Source organism: Meles meles, chromosome 5 (assembly GCF_922984935.1).
Source record: "Meles meles chromosome 5, mMelMel3.1 paternal haplotype, whole genome shotgun sequence".
Taxonomy (NCBI): domain Eukaryota; kingdom Metazoa; phylum Chordata; class Mammalia; order Carnivora; family Mustelidae; genus Meles; species Meles meles.
In genome coordinates, this window is record NC_060070.1 from 76,524,751 (window position 1) to 76,544,548 (window position 19,798).

At 39.9% G+C, this 19,798-nt stretch overlaps 1 protein-coding gene across 11 annotated transcripts in view; it reads right to left on the minus strand.

Annotated features, from left to right (window-relative positions):
• Positions 1–15,434: 15,434 nt before the first annotated feature.
• NCOA7 (nuclear receptor coactivator 7) overlaps positions 15,435–19,798 on the minus strand; it is a 158,703-nt gene continuing 154,339 nt past the window's right edge. For all 11 annotated transcript variants that reach the window (XM_046004337.1, XM_046004339.1, XM_046004341.1 and 8 more), the window contains 3 exons: positions 18,508–18,603; positions 18,007–18,080; positions 15,435–17,633 (listed from right to left, as the gene is read on the minus strand). In XM_046004337.1, the coding sequence (XP_045860293.1) occupies positions 17,498–17,633; positions 18,007–18,080; positions 18,508–18,603 (306 nt within the window). In that variant the 3' untranslated portion in view covers positions 15,435–17,497. The remainder of the gene's footprint in view (positions 17,634–18,006; positions 18,081–18,507; positions 18,604–19,798) is intronic.

The following is a 19,798-nucleotide window of genomic DNA, read 5'->3' on the forward strand; positions in this document are numbered from 1 at the left end:
GGATTTAGGCGCATGCGCAGATCGGTCTGACAGTAGAGTAAGGGCGACGACGCGACCCGCCTCACAGCCAGAGGCCAGGAAGGGGAAGCGCGAGTACGCACGTGGGCGCGTCCTGGAGGAGCTGGCCCGGGCTTACGGAAGTCGCCCCGCCCCCTGCGTCTCCCTGGTAAAGACGCACCACGTCCTCCGAGGCGCAGGAGCGTGCACCGTCGTGGTGACATCACCGGCGCGCCCTAGTGTCCAGCCAAGTGGAAGCCGGCGGTTATGCTGGAGTTCTTTTCCCAAGCGGCAAGTTAGTATCTCCCAAGAGTGTATTGTGTTGTTTAAAAAAAAAAAGCTTTTTAAAAATCTATAGGTTTTCATAGAGAATGAGCACAATTTCTAGAGCATTCTTTTCAACATAATGTTTGATGTTTCGTGTGTAGATTTTCAGCCACGACAGTTTTTGGTCCCTAAGCTCAAAATACCAAAACTGAACTTCATATCTCTTTTCTTTGTTGTTGAAAGCATTAGCTAGTTCAAAATAGTGGTCTTTATCTCAGATTCCTTAAACACAAGTAAATGCGGAGTCGTTAAGTTTATAGTCTGTAATATTCCAGGAATTCGTTGCTCGTGCTTCATGCCTCAACCACTACAGTAACCTGTTCCCCGCCTTGACTCTCCTGTCACTCAAAAACCCTTAAGTAACCATCACGCCCAAAAGAAAAAGTCTCAGTTTACTTGGTATTGGAGGTGGACTCTGATTTGACCGCAGCTTTTCATTTTATAATACTTGGTATTTGCTGAACACCTAAAGTGTGCCATGTGTTCTCAACCAAACAAGGTTGGTTTTACAATCCTCATTTCAGAGATGAAGAAACAAACTAAGAAAACGGTTTGTCTAACTCCAGAACCCGCCAGCCGTTTTGAATACAGAACTCTTTTTTTAACACTGCAAACTTTCTTAAACTAGCTCATTATAGTATCCTTGTTATTTGTTGACTTAGAAAATACCTAACAACAAAGTCTTATTGTGAATTCAGTCCTGTTTTTGAATGATTTCTATTGTATTAATTGAAAGCATTTATGTATTTTTAAAATAGTTGTACGTAGGTGTTCAAGACATTTTTCATTCATTTTGCAGTTTGCCAGTGGTATGGGGGACCACTATAATAGCTTTGTACCCTGTTAGGTATCCAAGGCAGGGTTCAGAATCAGTACGTTACTTTGCCTTACTAACTATCCACTATTTCTGTGCACTGTACTACAGACACCACATCACTTTTTTTTTAATCCACGCTGTTCCTTCTGAAATATCTTTGTTTCCATCTCTGCACGTCCAAATCCACCTTCCAAACCACTCCTCAACTGCTCTCTACTTCATGACTTTTTTTTAAATTAACCAAACTGAAATAAGTACTTCCTCTTATGAATTCAGAGAGTAGTTTTTCAGTACTTCTCTTCTAAAACTATCACTTTTATTCTATACTATTTATGTGCATATATTTCTTACTAGAAATCATGTTCCTTGATAAAGAATGGGTGTCTTTGAATCTACCCTAGTGCCTCATACAGCACTTTGCATGTAGGTAGATCCTCAACAGTTGTCTGATGAATAAAAGAACCATTAGGAATAGGATTGCTGCTTGCATGGGACTGTTCAGATTGCACACTGTAAAAGAACACTGTAAATAAGAATATGCTAATTTACATTGTAGATAAATATTACCTTACATAAAGTCACAGGCAGGCCTAAGAGTCCTGGGGCAGTGAAGAGCTAACTCCTACAAGAACCCACATTGGTTACGTGTGACCACATGCACACACTCCAGACACCATTCATTCACCTACTATTGGCACACATTTGCACAAGTTGTACCTGTCCTGACTACATTCCTAGTGACACCTGTGATTGGTCCCTCACTTGCCTGGCACTTTCAAAGACTTGCTTCCCATTCACCAACTTTGAATTTAATATCATTGTCTATCATGGAAGTGAAAGAAGCAACACAAACTGTTTAAAACTTTTCTGAAGTAGTGGTGTGGGATCAAGCAAAAGTCTGGGCACTTGTGTGCACACACAGGCACACACAGGCAGAGCTGCTACCTGTTGGTCCTCCGGTTAGCTCCTCTGGGAAACCGTCATTTGGGTCTTGTGACACAAACTACATTTTACTTGCAAAATGGAATGTTTTCTGATTTCACCAGGGCACCATATGGGCCGGTAGCAGCCCTGCTTCAAGCATGCTCTGGAGTCAGACAACTCTACAGCTTACCATCTGTGAAGATTTGAGCTAAAGTATTTATCTTTCTGTGTCAAGGCTGTTTCTTCATCTATAAAATGAGGATAATAACAATGCTTAATGCACATAGTATTTTGAGAACTGAAGCCTGGCAGCCTGGCACAAAACTCTCGACAAATGTTAAGTTATTACCAATAGGTAGTGATGGTATGTAAAACAATTTAAGGGATCAGATGGTTTACTTGAATTTAAATTCAGAAGCTTCAGTGCTCCAATCGAACACAGACTGAGTGAGGGTTTGTAAAGCCATTTCCTCTTCTCCCTTCTCCCCCCCATTCCCCACTCATCTCTTGCCCTAACATATAGAAAGATACACATATTTGGTAAGATTCTTTTCTTCAGCTATGCTCATTCTTTTGATAATCTCACATAGTCTGTGGCTTTGAGCACATATATGCCAGTGACTCCCAGATTTAAATCTCTAGGATAAACCTCTTCCCTGAATTCCAAACTGCCAATTCAACCACCCCACACATGCATCTACCAGATATTATGTCTGAAACTAGGCTATGGGGAGAGCTCTTTCTCCCCTCCCAAAAGCTGCTACCATCTTATTTGAGGGAAAATTCCATTCTGCCATCTACTGAGGACAGAAATTTTGAGATCATATTTGATGCTTCTCCTTAACTCTTCATATCCAATCCATCAGGAAATTTAAAGTACATTCAGAGTCTGATCTCATCACCACTGTCAACCTTGACTGAGCTACCATCACCTCTCATGTGAATTATTCAGTAACCTAACCTGTCTTCCTACTTCAGCTTCTTCCCACTCCCTTTACCGTGTAGTCTTAACACAGCAGCCAGAGTGATCCTTTAAAAATGTAAATCAGATCACATCTCTCCTCTGTTCAACATCCTCCAGTGGTTCTGTATCTTACTGAGAATAAAAACCAAAGGACTTAGCTATTAGGAGCCATAAGTCTTGACATTGTATACCACCTACCCACCTCCTTCCATTCTGACATCAGTGACTGCCACTTCCATGGCTTACTCTGCTCCAGCCCACACCAGACTCCTTGTCGCTTATGCCAGCCAGGCTTGTGCCCACATCTGGGCCTCTACACTGGTTGTCCCTCTGCCTAGAATACACTTTCTATTACTAGCCATGCAGATTTCTCCTCTCACCCTCAGGTCTTTGCTTAAATGTTTCTTCCCCAGAGGAGTCAATTCTGACCACCTTATCAACCTACCTCCTCATTCTCACCCCTAGCTCTCCCTTTCCTTTGTTTTTATTGCACCTATTATCTTCTAGATACTTACGTTTAAATATTTAATGTTACATGGTAATATTATTATACATAAGTGTTTAAATAATACATCATTAGCTTACTGTGGTTCTTTATTATTGTCTGTTTCATCCTCATTAAATGTAATCTCAACAAGAACTTTTATCATTTTTGTCGGCTTTTAGTTCATCAAAGTATCCCCAGTGTCTACATGTGGAGTGCGAGATACCAAGTGTAATCAAGGACAACTCAGAGGTTCTTAGTCTGAAAACTGGAAGGTTGAAGCCCATGATTACTAAAATGGTGAACTCTGGAAGAGCAGGCTTGGGAGCAGGGAAGACCAGGCATTCGGTTCTGGGTATACTAACTTGAGATGCTAGCTCAGTCTCTTTAGACTAAGTCTGTTGCAGTAAGCAACTCCAAAAATTTTCATGCCTTAAAACAAAGGTTTATTTTTTAGTGACACGTGTGTCTTGCATGTTGGCTCTGGCTGTGCAGACCTCATCCCATGACCCAAGGTGAGGGAGCAGGGATGGTTCTGGTGTCAGAACAGAGGGAAGACAGAGTGCAGTGGAGCCACATGATGGCCCTGATGGCTTCTCAGGACTAGCACAAGTCACTTCTGCTCCTATGTCTTGATCACAGCAAGTCACATGGCCAACTCTGACATCAGCAAACCAGGGTTAAATATCTAGGACTGGAAAAGGCAAAAACTTTGGAACAATAATACAGTACACTGCAGAAACCTATTTGACATTTAAGTAGCAATATCATTAGGTGACTAGATACATGAGCCTTAAGTTCAAGAGAGAAATCCAGGCTATATGTATGAATTTTAGAATCTTTAGCATGTAGTGTTTACATTCCTGAAGTTAGAAAATATCACCAAAGGAGTAAGTATAAGCAGAGAAGAGAAAATTTCAAAGGACTGAGCTAGGAAAACTAAGCTTTTAGAAATCAGAGATGTGAGGACAGGCCAAACATGCCTGAGAGAAAGTGGCCCCAGGAGAAAGTAATGTGTTGGAGGGAAAGCGAAGATGGTCTTGGAGAAGGAGGAGAAGGGAACAGTGAGCTCCGTCAGAACCTGATGATGGGATGCAAAGAGGACCGGGAATTGAGTGGAGCTTTTTGGTAAAGCGGAGAGAAGCAGTTTTACTGCTGTGTTGGAAAAGAATCCTTATTCTCGTGGGTTTAAGAGAGAAGGGTAGTAAATGAAATCAAGGGAGCAAGTATGAACAGTCCAAACAGATTATTCACAGGAAAAAGAAAGTACTGAAAGAATGCCAGAGACTACAGCTACATGTAAAGATCAGAGAGGCAGAGATGCTGGAATGTCTGAGCACAGGAGCAGAGTGGCTATTGCCAACTCTAAGTAAATACACATCATTTAAGGTCATCTACTAGGGTATCTCCATTCCTTGCAGTCTGAGGAAGTGCACTAACTCACCATCCTTTCTCCACCAATTAACTCTACTTTTATCACATGTTTTAACAGAGGGAGGGGGTTCCCGGGAGAGGGAGAGCCTAGGGCCCAACTCAAGGCTTGAACTCACAACCCTGAAATCATGACCTGAGTCAAAATCCAGAGTTGGACGCTTAACAAACTGAGACACCCAGGCACCTGTACCAGTACATTTTAAATTTTCTTTCCTTGTACATCTTTTCTAAACTCCTAGTGTTGGATGGAGTGCCCCAGGGCTTACTCCTTGCTCTTCTTCTCAATCTATCTTCCTTGATTTTATCCAGTCTCAAAGCTTGAAGTATCTATACACCATGACTCCCACATTTCTAGCTTTATTTTTTTTTAAAGATTTTACTTATTCATTTGACAGAGAGAACATAAGCAGGGGGAACAGCAGACAGAGGGAGAGGGAGAAGCAGGTTCCCTACTGAGAAGCCTTACGTGGGACTTGATCCCAGAATCCTGGGATCATGACCTGAGCTGAAGGCAGATGCCTAACGACTGAGCCACCCGGATGCCCCCGTTTCTAAATTTATTCATACTTTTCTCCAAGTCAGAATCCAACTGGATATTTGATATTTCCACTCAGGTGTTTAGTAGCTTGAACTGCTGCTCTCCCCAATACAAACCTCTTACTCACAGACTTCTGACCTTGGCTGATGGCATTCTGATCCTTCTAGCTCTAGATTCTGTGACTTCACTGCTCAGAACCTCCATTCCCATTGGCAGAATGATTAAGAAACTTGCCCTGTGCCATCCCATTAGTCAGTGACAGAGCTGAGAACCCCAACCCTAGCAGCCTGTTGGGAAACTGTGCTCCTCACCATGGTCCTCTGACACTCGTGTCTGTTCAGTAGGTTACACGATGTTATGTCTAGTGTGAGTCCACATTTGTTATATATACATAAGGATTTGTAAGAAGATGCTGAAGAGATATATACCAATATATTTGCACTGTGATCTCTGGATGGATAAGTGATGGCTTGATGTTTTCCCTTAATTTTGTTGGTGTATATTTTACATCTTCAAGAATGGAAATATATTACATTTATCAAAAGAAAAGCATCCTCACAGATTTTTTTAAAATTCGGGATTCCAGATGAACTTCATTTCCTTTAATAATTCTGTGTTTCACAACGTCTCATTCCATGAATTCTTGAGTTGTTCAACCCCGAGGTCAGAAGATACAGGACATTTTCAGCAAATTTCTTGGTATTTCTGGCTGAGATGGGCTACAGAACTGCTATATCTGTGTGTCTGATACAGTGTAGTGTTTCTTTTCATTTTTCACTGAAATATGGAAATTGTATTGAGGTATTTATCTTAATCTCATAAAGTATCATCTCCACAGTAGACACCCTTTTCCATATCCTAAATAGAAATTTCCTAAACATAAATACAAAGACCTTCCATGACTTATTTTGTAAATGGAAATAACTTTTTGTTATTTCACCAAGTCTCAAGAATGTTAGATTTTTCTGAAGGTAAAAGACAAGCATGAACACATTTCTCCTTTCTTAAGAAAAACAGTATAAAAGGAAATACAGGCTGAAATGTCTATTGCGTGGTACTAAATATTGCATGTGTATTGGCCTCCACCTGTTAGAATGAGGGAAGAGTGCTTGTATGTGGGAAAGGAGAGAAATTTCTAGTTTCTGACTATGAAGCTGTCTTACTTAGAACACTCTTTGAATAAATATTGGGAAGTGGCCCAGAGTCCCAATTTGTGGTTGTTTGAGCTTTGCTAAAAGATTTTAAGAAAAGTTCCGAACTGTTGTTCTGAAGTGGAAACTGTGTAAATCGTTTGTAATGGAAAGAATGACAAAAGAAAAAAATCTTGCATAATGACTTTTGCTTCCAGCTATTTTCCTGATGAATTATTTTATGTACAGAATATAATACAAACATTTCTGATTTTTTTTCCATATGTTTTCCTGGAAGCCATGTCTTCAAACAAATTGTTAATAGTAATTCTTACTTTTATCAGGAAAAAGGCTACACTTGGACTTTGTATTTCTGGTAAATAATTCAGTATAAACACAGTTTGATATAATTAACATCATAACAGTACTAACTTACCTTCATCTGGCATTTTCTTTTCTCTTCTTTTTAAATATTTTATTTATTTGACAGAGAGAAATCACAACTAGGCAGAGAGGCAGGCAGAGAGAGAGGAGGAAGCAGGCTCCCTGTGAAGCAGAGAGCCCGATGTGGGGCTCGATCCCAGGACCCTGGGATCATGACCTGAGCCGAAGGCAGAGGCTTTAACCCACTGAGCCACCCAGGCGCCCCTTTTCTTTTTCTTTTTCTTTTTTTTTTAAGATTTTATTTATTTGAGAGAAAGAGAGCAGAGCAAGAGAGAACATAAGTGGAGAGAAGGAGAGGGAGAAGCAGAAGCAGGCTTCCTTCTCAGATGTAGGGATCCATCCCAGGATCCAGGGACCATGACCTGAGCAGAAGGCAGACGCCTGACTGAGCCACCCAGGTACCCCAGTCTGACATTTTCAAAGACACTTTCTTAAACCTACATTAATTTGATTCTCTGACAACTCAGAGAGGTAGATATTACTGTGCCTGTTTTAGAAATGCATAACATGGGACACAGAAGAGGAATCAACCTACTCAGGATCATTTAATTGGTGGTTGATAGAGGGAGACATCCTGCAGCCCTTTTAGTAGCATCAGAGGCACGTTCTGCCCCCCAAATTGACAGAAAACAGCAGCTGTGTAAATCAGTACACCCCCCCCATCTCGAACTTAATTTTAAGTCAAATTCAGACTTGCATTTCTTTAGAACTTCAAGGTAAAAAAAAAAAAAAAAATCTCATCTATACCGTTCATTCTTGTTCTTATTAGTTACCCTCAAACTCTTTATTCATACCCAAATTGCCTATGCTTCTTTCCCCCAGCTTCTTTCCACTACTGACCTCTTTGAAATTTTCCACTGCAAAAACCACAATATCACTGTAAGCATTCTGTATCCTCAGTGTCCTCAGAGAACGATGCCTTCACTTTCTTGCCTTAAATGAAATCTGGCATTCCCCCAAAGACATAACTTCCCTTGAGCCTTGACAAACAAAAATTGCTTTTTCTCCCTGCCTTTCAACGTGCTGAGAGAGATTTGAAAGGAGTGTTGGTGTTCTTCTAGCCTCCAACTGCCAGTTCGAGGTGATTCCATGCCTATCTGTATGCAACTCCCCCACACTCAGCCAGCTTTTGAGTCTCATGCTGTAGCAGGAAGCATAGTCATCATCGTCCACCAACTCTAGGTCACTTGCCTGGATTCATAGAAAGCTTTAGCACCTGGGCCACAAATGCTGCCAAACTCCCACTGTAATCTCAGACAACCTGCACGTCCTTGACTCAGCTCCTCTAGCACCTGGATCCCATTCCTCCTTAACACAGCTGGCAAAATCCTAACTTTACATTTACCCAGACGCTCTTAAACCTAGAGACTCTAGGTGACTCTAGTAACTCTTCACACCTCTGGAAGCACGGTCCCAGCAACTTTGAGATTCTCCTGACTTCTCAGTAATTTCTGTTGTTGATCTTTCTTCAAGTCCTTCAGTTGCCCTCCCATCTTCAACTTTTATCCCTGCCCAGAATAGACCCCAAAGGACCATCAGTACCCTGAATAGCTTCTGGGCACCCACCATGCCCTCCCTGCATCTTTGCTATACTCCCAACCAACTCCTGCGGTTATCTGAGTGGTTAAAGGCATGTTGCTAGGGAAGCCTTTTTCTACCATTTGAAGTCTATTTCTGTCATTTAGTAATTCTACCTTGGACAAGTCATTAATCTTTCAGGGTTTCTATTTCCTCAGTTGAGACATAGTCATTGTAGTATCTGTCTCCTGACCATCATAAATTATCATGAAGATTAATTGAGATAATATATGTAAAGTGCTTAGAATAGTACCTGACTCATAAGCTCTCAATAAATGTTTACTATTGTTATAATCAAACTGCTTGCTGATGTTTCTAAAACAAAAAAATCACAGGGGTGCCTGGGTGGCTCAGTTGGTTTAAGTGTCTGCCTTTGGCTCAGGTATAATCCCAGGGTCCTGGGATCGAGCCCCATGTTGGTCTCCCTGCTCAGAGAGAGCCTGCTTCTCTCCCTCCCTCTGCCTGCCACTCCCCATTTGTGCCCTCCCCCCATCAAATAAATAAATAACTTCTTTAAAAATCACAAAACCAAATTAATAAGCACCAATACATGCCCAAATCTGCCACGTAAATCACAATCCAACAAACATCCTCCTTTTTCACCCCTTCCCTAGATATTCCCTGTTGCAGGGAGACTTTTGAGAAAATACCCATATAGAACCTGGGAACCTCAGATTTCATCATATTAATTATTTGTCCTCCTCATCAGAAGTAGATAGGATTAGGAGGCTGACTAATGTCTATTATTTGTAAGGCAGGAATGGCAAAGATTTCATGTGACCACTTCCCAGAAGACAGACTAGAAGAAACAGGCATCAAATAGACATCTCACAAGAGAGAAAACATGAATGAGCAAGAAACATATTAAAAGATGCTCATCCTCATTAGTAGTCAGGGAAACATAAATTAGAACTACAATGAAATAAATTTGCACACTATTGAAAATGACAGAAATGAAGAAAGTTAATATAAGATGTTGAACAAGGTATTTTTAGGATGGGCATATAAATGATACAGTCGCTTTCTGAAACATTGTGGGGAATCTTGTCAAGCCAAATATTCACATACTGGAGGGGCCAGCAGTTCCATCCAGTGAGTGTTTTGTTGCCAAAACAAAATAAAAAGCACATCCACTGTCAGGAGAATGGATAAATAGTGGTATAGTGATACATTCACCAGAGGAATTTTTTTCTTTTTTAAGATTGATTTACTTGAGGGAGAGAGAGAACAAGCGAGCAGAGCATGCATGCAGAGGAGAGCAGAGGGAGGGGCAGAGAGAAAGAGAATCTCAAGCAGACTCCCCACTAAGTGTGGAGACTGAGGTAGGGTTCGATCTCACAACCCTGAGATCATGACTTGAGCCTAAATTAAGAATCCGGATATTTGGGGCACCTGGGTGGCTCAGTCGGTTAAGTGGCTGCCTTCAGCTCAGGCCGTGATCCCAGGGTCCTGGGATCGAGCCCTGCATCAGGCTTTCCACTGAGCAGGGAGCCTGCTTCTCCCTCTCCCTCTGCCCGCCGCTCTGCCTCCTTGTGATCTTTATCTCTCTGTCGAATAAATAATAAAAATCTTAAAAAAAAAAAAAAGAATCCGGATGTTTAACTGACTGAGCCACCCAGGCACCCCTCCCCAGAAGAATATTAAACACACATAATAAAATATAGCTGCAGTAACAACCTGAACAAATCTTAGAAATATTGAAGGGTAAAGAAAAAACAAGTAAACATATCTATTATAATGATACTTTACTTATATTTCATTCTCATAACATCTCTTTGAAGAAGGTACTATTGCTCTCATTTTACAGATGAGGAAACTGAGTCACAGAGGAAACAGTTACAGGTAAGTGACTTACTAATAAGTGGAGGTTACAGGATCTAGCTAACATTTACTACATGCTTACATAGTATTGGGCACTGTGTTAACTTGCCTAGATTATCTGTTTTATGAAAGATGCTCTTTAAAAATGTCCTTCATGTTTGTTTTTTTGTTTTGTTTTGTTTTGTTTTTGTTTTGCATGGGGAGCTGTTGCTGATAAATCTCCCTAAACCAACGTAATAAGTTAGACTGAAGAATCCAGTTTATCATTTGGTTTTGCACTCCTCTCTCAACCCCTTCACCTAAGTGCAAACTCAATGGAGACTTTGCTCTTCATTTCAATGGTCTTCTGTACCATTTTCTAGGTTTCACTTTTAGAAGCGTGATGTAACTCCTAGGCAAGGTCCTAAATCACTGAAGCCCTGGAACTTCCCTTCAGTCTACATTTTTCAGAATGCCAATAACTGAGAGATCTATAAATGAAGGCATTCTTTCCCCAAGGTCAGCTACACATGCCACCACCACCACCACATCCCTGAAATCTCTTCTCCAGTCTTCTTTCATTTATACTCCTAAGACTTGAGCAGCTAGAGGAAGAACTTGAGCAGCTAGAGGAAGGATCATTCCTTTCTGCACCACAACCTTAAGAATCATGCTTGCAAGTTTGTGGCTGCATATACAAAGAATGCTTACAAATCAGTAAGGTGATTTGTATGTACATGGATGGAACTGGAGGGTATTACACTAAGTGAAATAAGCCAATCAGGGAAACACAAGTATCACATGGTTTCACTAACATAAGGAATAGTGCAGAGGACAGTAAGTGTGTGGGGGGGACCTGAATGGGAAGAAATCAGAGAGGGAGACAAACCATGTGAGACTCTTGACTCTGGGAAACAAACCGAGGGTTGCAAAAAGGGATGTGGGTGGGGGCATGGGGTAATTGGGTGAGGAGCATTAAAGAGGGCACATAATATGATGAGCACTGGGTGATATACCGAACTAATGAATCATTGAACATTATATCAAAAACTAGTTATGTACTATAAAAAAATCAGTAAGATGATGAAAACTTAATAGAAAAAAATAAGAAGGACTTGGATAGAACATTCAGGAAGAAAGACAAAAATAGCCAATCTGTGGGAAGTTTTCAACATCATTGATGATTAGAAAATGAAAAAAAGATACCCTTTTAGCAAAGATTAAAAAGAGATGACCATAATCTCTAACTAGTGTTGGTCAGAGTTATTATGAGGGAACTGGAATACTCATACACACGGTTGGGGTAATGAAGTTAGTATAACTTTTATAGAGGAATAATTAGTATCCTTTAAAACAGAATGTATGTAACTCTGACTCACTGCTAAAAATTATCTCAAAAATATATCATTCATAAATGCACCAAATTCTATATACAGGGATGTTACTCAGAACATTTTAATAGCCAAAAAAAGTTCTATTAATGAAGAACCATTTAACAATGATAGACCCATTCAATGAAGAATGAGGTAAGTCTATATATACTGTTACAAAATGTTGTCCACAGTATATTAAGTTAAAAAGACAACTGAAGAATGTTATATACAGTATGCTTCTATTCATGTGAAGAATTTATAAATAAGTATATGTGTATAGAAATGCTCTAGAAGAAAAGCCAGGAAAGTTTGATGGTTGTTATCTTAGAAGATAAGGAGGAAAATGTTTGCCTTTTACTGAATTGCCTTCCGTACTCTTTGAAAACATTACCATCAACATGTATTATTTTTGTAATTAAGAAAGGAAACAAATCCTTAGTAAAAATATCTAAAGGGGAAATGGGAACTATTGCAGTGTGTCTGAAAATAGTTTTCATAACTAAATGAGTTGCTGTCTTAGAAAATGAAGTTTCCTCTGCAACTCTCACATTGTAAGTTTTCTCCATTTGAAGGCCGGGGGGAGAATTCCTTTCTTGTTTAGTAGTGGTTGCTTTATGCTCAGCAATACTGTAAGTGCTCTAATCATCATACAATCCTGGGTGGTCATTATTATTATTCTCACTTAGTAGATAAGGAAAGTGAAGCACATGGAAGTTACATTACTTAATCAAGTTCATATAGTAAGCTCTAGAGCAAAGATTCAAACCCAGAATGTTCACACCTTGGGCACTATGCCAGCTGCCTTTTTTTTTTTTTTTTTTTTTTTATTTGACAGAGAGAGAGATCACAAGCAAGCAGAGAGGCAGGCAGAGAGAGAGAGGAGGAAGCAGGCTCCCCGCGGAGCAGAGAGCCTGATGCAGGGCTCGATCCCAGGACCCTGAGATCATGACCTGAGCCGAAGGCAGCGGCTTAATCCACTGAGCCACCCGGGTGGCCCCCAGCTGCCTTTTGAAATGCTTAGAAGCTTTGAGTTCTACCTGGGTGATCTGATGATATGACCCATGCCACATGCCCCCAACTCTTCCTCATGGACTCCAGGTCAAACCTATCCACTTTTCTGACGCTTTGGAGAACCTAATAGGGAAACAAGATGCTGCAAGAGAACACGACTAGGCCTTGCTGAGTATGGAGTAATAATGGGGCCTTTTAACAATTCCCAAGGTTGACACAACACCTCAACACAGCCTGTCTTTGAAGAAAGATTCTTAACTGTTAACTCGAGTCTTCAAAGATGAAAGAGCTGATCTCAGTCAGCTGTTAGGTAAAAATATCATTGACCCATCAGCTTGTGGAGAATGAGGTTAAACCAAGAAGGATTGCTGTAGGGATTAAAAGCTGAACTGATTGGCTGAATTCCAGTGTTTTCAGAGTATGTCAAGGTAAGGAGGATTTTTTTTTTTTAGCTGTGGAGACATGAGAAAACATGCCTTATCATCCAAGTTTATTGAACATGAGGTTGTTTCTTGTTGGTGTTTCCTGTTTAATGTTTTCCTCAAGGGTTATGTTAAGCTAAATCAGTTACTTTCTGAAACCCTAGAGGTGAAGTGGTTGATCGAATGATAGGCCCTTGTTGATGTGTACATAGGACACTAAGATTATCTAGTGGTCTTCAATGCTTTTTGATCATCCTTCATTCTAGCAGGTTGATATTGAAAACTTTGTCCATATGCAAGCAGGTTCTCTCCGTGTGCATGTAGCTAGTGGGCATCCCAGTTGACAAGCTTGGTAAAGAAGATTGGTCACCAAGTATAACCTTTGGGGCACTCTTAGTGGTTCATTATTCTTTGATGATTCAGAAGCTGGATATACAGTTCTGTGTAAGCAATAAATTGTTTTTCCTTCCTGTGGTTCATTATGCATTTTGGACAGATGTCTGATAAGGGATGTGGCATCCTACGGGGCTATCATGAGCAGCAGATAGTCCAGTGCAGGAACAAAACACATGCTAATGGCCAAGGCAGAAAATCCCAATTTGAAACAAGGCCTGGGAAAGGTTTTCATCATCTTTGGTTAGCAATGAAGATCAATAATCCTACAGAGATTCAACTTTTCAGCTTGGAAAGATTCAGAGAACTCAGTCCTCCGGTCACTTACCTAAAACAGTAAGACACACACTGTTACTTTAGGTGGTGCCAAGTTGTGTGGATAATGGCAGAGATAAATAAAAGTACTCAGAACTCAACGTTCTCTTCTGGTGAAGGAATAATAGTCTGAGTTCAAAGCTGATGAAGTACGATTTGGCTGTGCCAAATCTTGATTTAGAGCTGTGCTGTTCACGATGGTAGGGGCTGGCCGCATTTGGCTAAATTTAAATGAAAATTAAAATTTCAGGTCATCAGTCACTCAAGTCACATTTCAAGTGGGTAGCTAGTAGCTACCATAAGGGATAGTGAAAAATTCGTGGAAACTTTCCATCATCGTAGAATGTTCTATGGAGCAGCACTGACCTAGAAAAATAAACAATAGGTCCGCAAAGATATTCTATCAAGAAACACCATTTTGGTGGTTTGACTGACCACACCAAGGAGGCCCTACCTACTTTTTATTCTGAATCACTAGATTTGAAGGGCAAGCAGTAAATAGGAGTGAATTTTAGTTTTTGGAGTGAATTGTAAAGCGTAAGTTTCTCAGTAAAGACACTTCTGTTAGGGGATCACTATGGATAACAGTCACAGGCAAGGGTGTAGGAGCAGAGGATGTGATGCTCTGAGGTTAGGCTTTCCTCTGAATGAGAAGATGTGACCTGATTGGGCAGAAGGAAGTGGTCAGAAGCACTTCTGATATTTGCATAATGGGTGAATATAACTGACCTAGAATTTCTGGAGCTGCCTTTGGTTAAGACTGCCTTACCTTTCTTATCTGATTATGTTGGTAAAAATAAGTTAGGCATCCTCAAAAGAATAGGAATCTTAGCTTCCCTTTCTTGTTTAAGGGGCTCTCAGTGCTTTCCTCAAAAGGAAGGTAGTTCTTTTACTAGTCTTGTTTTGCATGCCTTTAGAAGTAATTAAAGAAAAGAACATCAAATGAAGGGCAATAATACTTCTCATGCTCATCAGGATGTCCCTGGTAACTTGTAGTATGGGGATATATCTAAATCATTTTCAACAGGGTCTAGTGAGCCATTAGGTTGCCCCCTCCCACCCTCGTGTTTTTATGTAGACTCATAAACTGAGGAATTGAGAAGCAGTGAAGACTGAGGTCTTCATCTTTACAGCTAGAAGACAGGATGCCTGGGATCAGAAAAACTAATGACAGGGTAAGATCCTTCATGGATATTAGGAAGTAGATCAAGAGAGATGTTAAAAAGAGGAGGTCACTTTTCAAAGAACAGCTAGAAGGATCAAGAACAGAGAAACTGGCTCAAGAACTAACAGGAGTTTTAATGAACTGATGAGAGAACAAGAGGGTGGCAAATGGGAACAAAAAGGGGTTTTCCAAGGCAGCAATAAGAACATGAGCACTGGACCTTGTTTAATTTTGGATATTTCATCATCCTCTCACGCACTGAGAACCTCTAGCATCCAATAAATACCTGTTGAATTAATCCTCGGGAAAGAAATCACACTGGATGCATAAATTCCTTTATTGAAAATATTGGGCTAGCACTGCATTACATATACTCAATATCCATAAATGAAGGGCCACACATTTCTGATTGGACAATACTGTTTTAAATAGAGAACACAGCTTCTGGATATGCTCTCACAAGTATAATATCATGGACTAAACTAGGTAGGAGTGAACTATATGCAAAATGACCATTTTGTTCATTAATAGCCTATGGTTGCAAATGGCGTAAATGCTAAACTTGATCATCATGAGACATTCCTGATATCTCACACCAACACATCATTTAACAAGAAGATTAAGGTTAAACTGTCAATATGTTGTTAATCAAGAGTTCTCAGTAGGAGAACTTGGGTGAAAGCACACCCAGGCAACATATTTATGATTTAACAGAATTCATTTAAACTTGCATGGAATGTGAGTAGGGTAAATGAGTTGCTGATCTGACAGGAGGCCACTTGGTAATTTGTTCTCTTTCATAAATATTCAAACATAAGAGAATAAAGGAAATTTTCTGCCAGCTTAAGGCTAACATTCTATAAAGATGGTTTTATTTATTTATTTTTAATGCAGGTATATAAATGCTACTTGTTTTTAATTTTTCCTTTCAGAGATCACTGGGGATGTAATTTATGACAGACTACTTCTCACCTTTGGCTATTATTTGAAAACTTTTTCTGTTAGCAGTCTTTGGCTTTCATAAAAGTTTGGCAATCGATAATATTCAATTTTTAACAAGGTTTTTTAAATCATTTTTTAACAAAGAGTATTTTATGATATGAAAATGGGTTGTTAAAAAAAATAAGGTTTTTTAAATTCCAATTTTGGTATGAATGTACTTCTTTGCATTGCTTTTTCTAGAATCCAAGACAATTGGGCTAATTGACATTTTTCATTTGATATAAAAATGCAGAAATTAAAATACTCAGTTTCTTTTAAAACAGAGGCCTATTCATTAATTTAAGAAGTTGGGGAAAATTATGCACAAAACACTATGAAAATAAAGTTTTTGTTATCAATACACATGATTTTGTAGGAAACAAAACATTTTCTTTTCAAAAGCAGGGATTACTTAGGGGGGATTTCCTTACTCAGGGATTCTAAGTCTAGATTCAGAAAGGTACCCATTTCTGTAAATACCAACTTATGACCGATTATTCTAAGTCTAGATTCAGAAAGGTACCCAGTTCTGTAAATACCAACTTATGACTGTGAGAAATGGCTGCTGCTGCTGCTCCCTTCTTCTTCTTCACACAATTATGATCAGAGTAAGTAAAAATGTACCTTTTTAATGACTAAATGGAAGGCTGGCCTGTAATAGTCAAATCAATAAACATTGGTAATGAGTTTTTAAATTTCAGAATTATGCATACACATATGCTGCTTAAGACCTATCACCCTAAACAATCAGGGCAAAAAAAAAAAGAAAATTCAGTATAAAACTATATAAATCAAATGGGTTTGTTGCCAAAACATAGCACAAAATGTATACATTTCTTTATTCCAAGATTTGCACATTAAAAGAAAAAACTGCCAACACATTTTCGACAATATACTAGAAATAATAAATAAGACAATTTTTAAAAAAATCATATATTCCCTTTAAGTGCCAAGCACTTTGAATTTTTCTAAATGAGACTAATCTTTTCCATGGCAAACAATAGTATGCTGTACATTTTGGTAATGAAAATTATGTTGATAAATACACAAGGCATGTATGTATTTCCACAGTATATTTTCTTTTCACAGTTACCAAAAATAAAAATTGCATTCAACTCATACATCTATAAATATTCTGATTCCTCGCTGTATGGATGTGAAGGAAATGGGAATACAAAGTCTCTCAACAATCCGGACTTCAACTCTCTTTCTTCGTTGTCTGCCCTCCACATGTCCCTTTGAGAATCCCTCTGCGGTGTGGCCATGCTCTGAGATGATGGCGGAAAGAAAGCAGTATGGATGAGGCAGTCAGGGCCGGAGCTTGTCTTCCAGCCAGCTTTAGGAGGGCTGATGGAACCCAATCTTTTTAATGTGGTATTTTAAGGCAGTCTGAGTGAGTTTCACTCGAATGTCCATACCTCGAGGTCCTGAACTATGAAGTCTTCCTTTTTGGAAAGGATATCATTATTGAAAGTGCTGCAAGAGTTGCTCCGTCCATGGTATAAGTCAGCATCTAGCCATAAACCAAATCGTCCCCTGAAATAATCACAAATACAAAACAGTGAAAACACTTCAGTCTCATGTGACACACTTTCTGCCCTCCCTTCTCCCACCTTCTTTCCTTTATGCTACCAACAGACAAAACCCTAAACTGCTTGTAAAACAAAGAATACATTTCCTTTATTACATTTAAATGACCCATCTTCCCTAAGACAAATGATAACAGTCCCTCATTTAGACACATAAATAAATTATTTTATCTTTGACTCTGAGGTTCATGCATTGGGCCACTGTCCTAATGAAGCAGATGGCCTAACTGAAATCACCTGATACAAGGTATTGGTTACCCAGGTCAAAACAAACTCTCAAAGGTCAGGCAGTGAATTAATAACAATAACAAAAACCTTACCCTCCACCACCAAGTTCCAAAGAGCTTATGTCTCCATTGATAAAGTATGAGTTCTCTCCACTCCACTTAAAGACCTTAGGATAGAAACACAAGACAGAATAGACATTTCAATCTGGAGAATCAGGGAAGAGGGAATTACTGGGATAGTACGTCTGTGTGGAAGGAAACTAGCTCTTGACTGAGGAAGCTCCAGATTGCCAAACCTTTCCTATACCAGGATGAGATCTTCAAAGGGAAGACCTCTTCAAGCACATGTTGGCTCTGACCCGCTATCATCCCTCCCTAGATCCCAGAACACGTGAAAGAGCAATTTTCAAGGCCCAAGGAGGGCCCTTAAAAGCAGTCTGTGTGCTGTAGTCATAAAGAGCAGACCCAGCCTAGCGTGAGTCCAGATAAGGTTGTGCGACAGCTGCTGCTCCACTGCCATCCCCCAACTCCAACCCCACCCATGATCCTGACAGTGCAACAGTGGAAAGTTGGGTATTTCTCCCATTTAGGTACCTTGAAATTGGGGCTAAATGTGTACAGAAATGTTTCGCCTGTGCCATAATAGTGGTCACTGAACTTGAAAGGATGAGTTGCATATGCTCCAAAAATCTGTCAAAAGAAAACAGAAACATCTTTTTTCATACCAAACCTCCCGAAGAATGGCTTTCTGAAATACTCCAACACAATCCTGTTCTGAGATATCATTAAACCTCTTTCAGCAAAGACCATTACTAAATTAAACCTCTTAAGTTAAAAAGACAACCACCAACAAATAAAATATCCTTATTCCTAATTGGAACTCACGCGGCTCAGAGAATGTATTTGTCAAAGGCCAGCAACTGTTCCAATTTTAAAACACTTATGAAGTTCCCTGTGGCGTCAGATTTCCTCCAGTGAGTACAGATGACATACTGGGAACATTAAACAACCAGATGCATCTTGCGCACAGAAGTGAGTGGTTGAAAGAACAAAATCATGTGTCCTGTGTGTTTTATAAGTGCACTCATGGCCAGACATTTCCCCAGAGAAAACAAATTTTTCTTTCAATTCATAAAAATGAGTTGGCAGTATGCTTATTAAGATTGTGTCCTTGGGGCACCTGGATGGCTCAGTGCGTTAAGCCTCTGCCTTCGGCTCAGGGTCTGGGATCTCGCCCCATGTTGGGCTCTCTGCTCAGCGGGGAGCCTGCTAGCCTCTCTCTCTCTCTGCCTGCCTCTCTGCCTACTTGTGATCTGTCAAATAGATAAATAAAATCTTTAAAAAAAAAAAAAAAGATTGTGTCCTTAACATGACTGATCTAACATCTCTTGGCTCAAGATGGCTTTTAAGAAAATAATAACAATGCCGTAAGATTATGGACTTTCAGGATGATTTAGATGTATTTGAACCAACAACTTTTCTGTTTTTTTTCTCACTGTCCTTGTTTCCTGTCTTCCTGCTCAGATCCTGACCAGTGCTTGCAGAGGGTAAGAGCTGGCGAGAGTGAACATATGTATTTTGAAAACATCCCTAAGTGATTCCAATATACCTTCTACTTCAGAAACCCACTGGAGAAACATTGCTTTAAATGGAGGTTATCTGAAAAATGTCATAACTTTTGAAAATTATTTTATTTATTTTTAAAGATTTTATTTATTTATTTGACAAAGATCACAAGTAGGCAGAGAGGCAGGCGGGGGGGTGGGGGGGAAGCAGGCTCCCTGCCAAGCAGAGAGCCCTATGCAGGGCTCGATCCCAGGACCCTGAGATCATGACCCGAGCCGAAGGCAGAAGCTTAACACACTGAGCCACCCAGGTGCCCCTT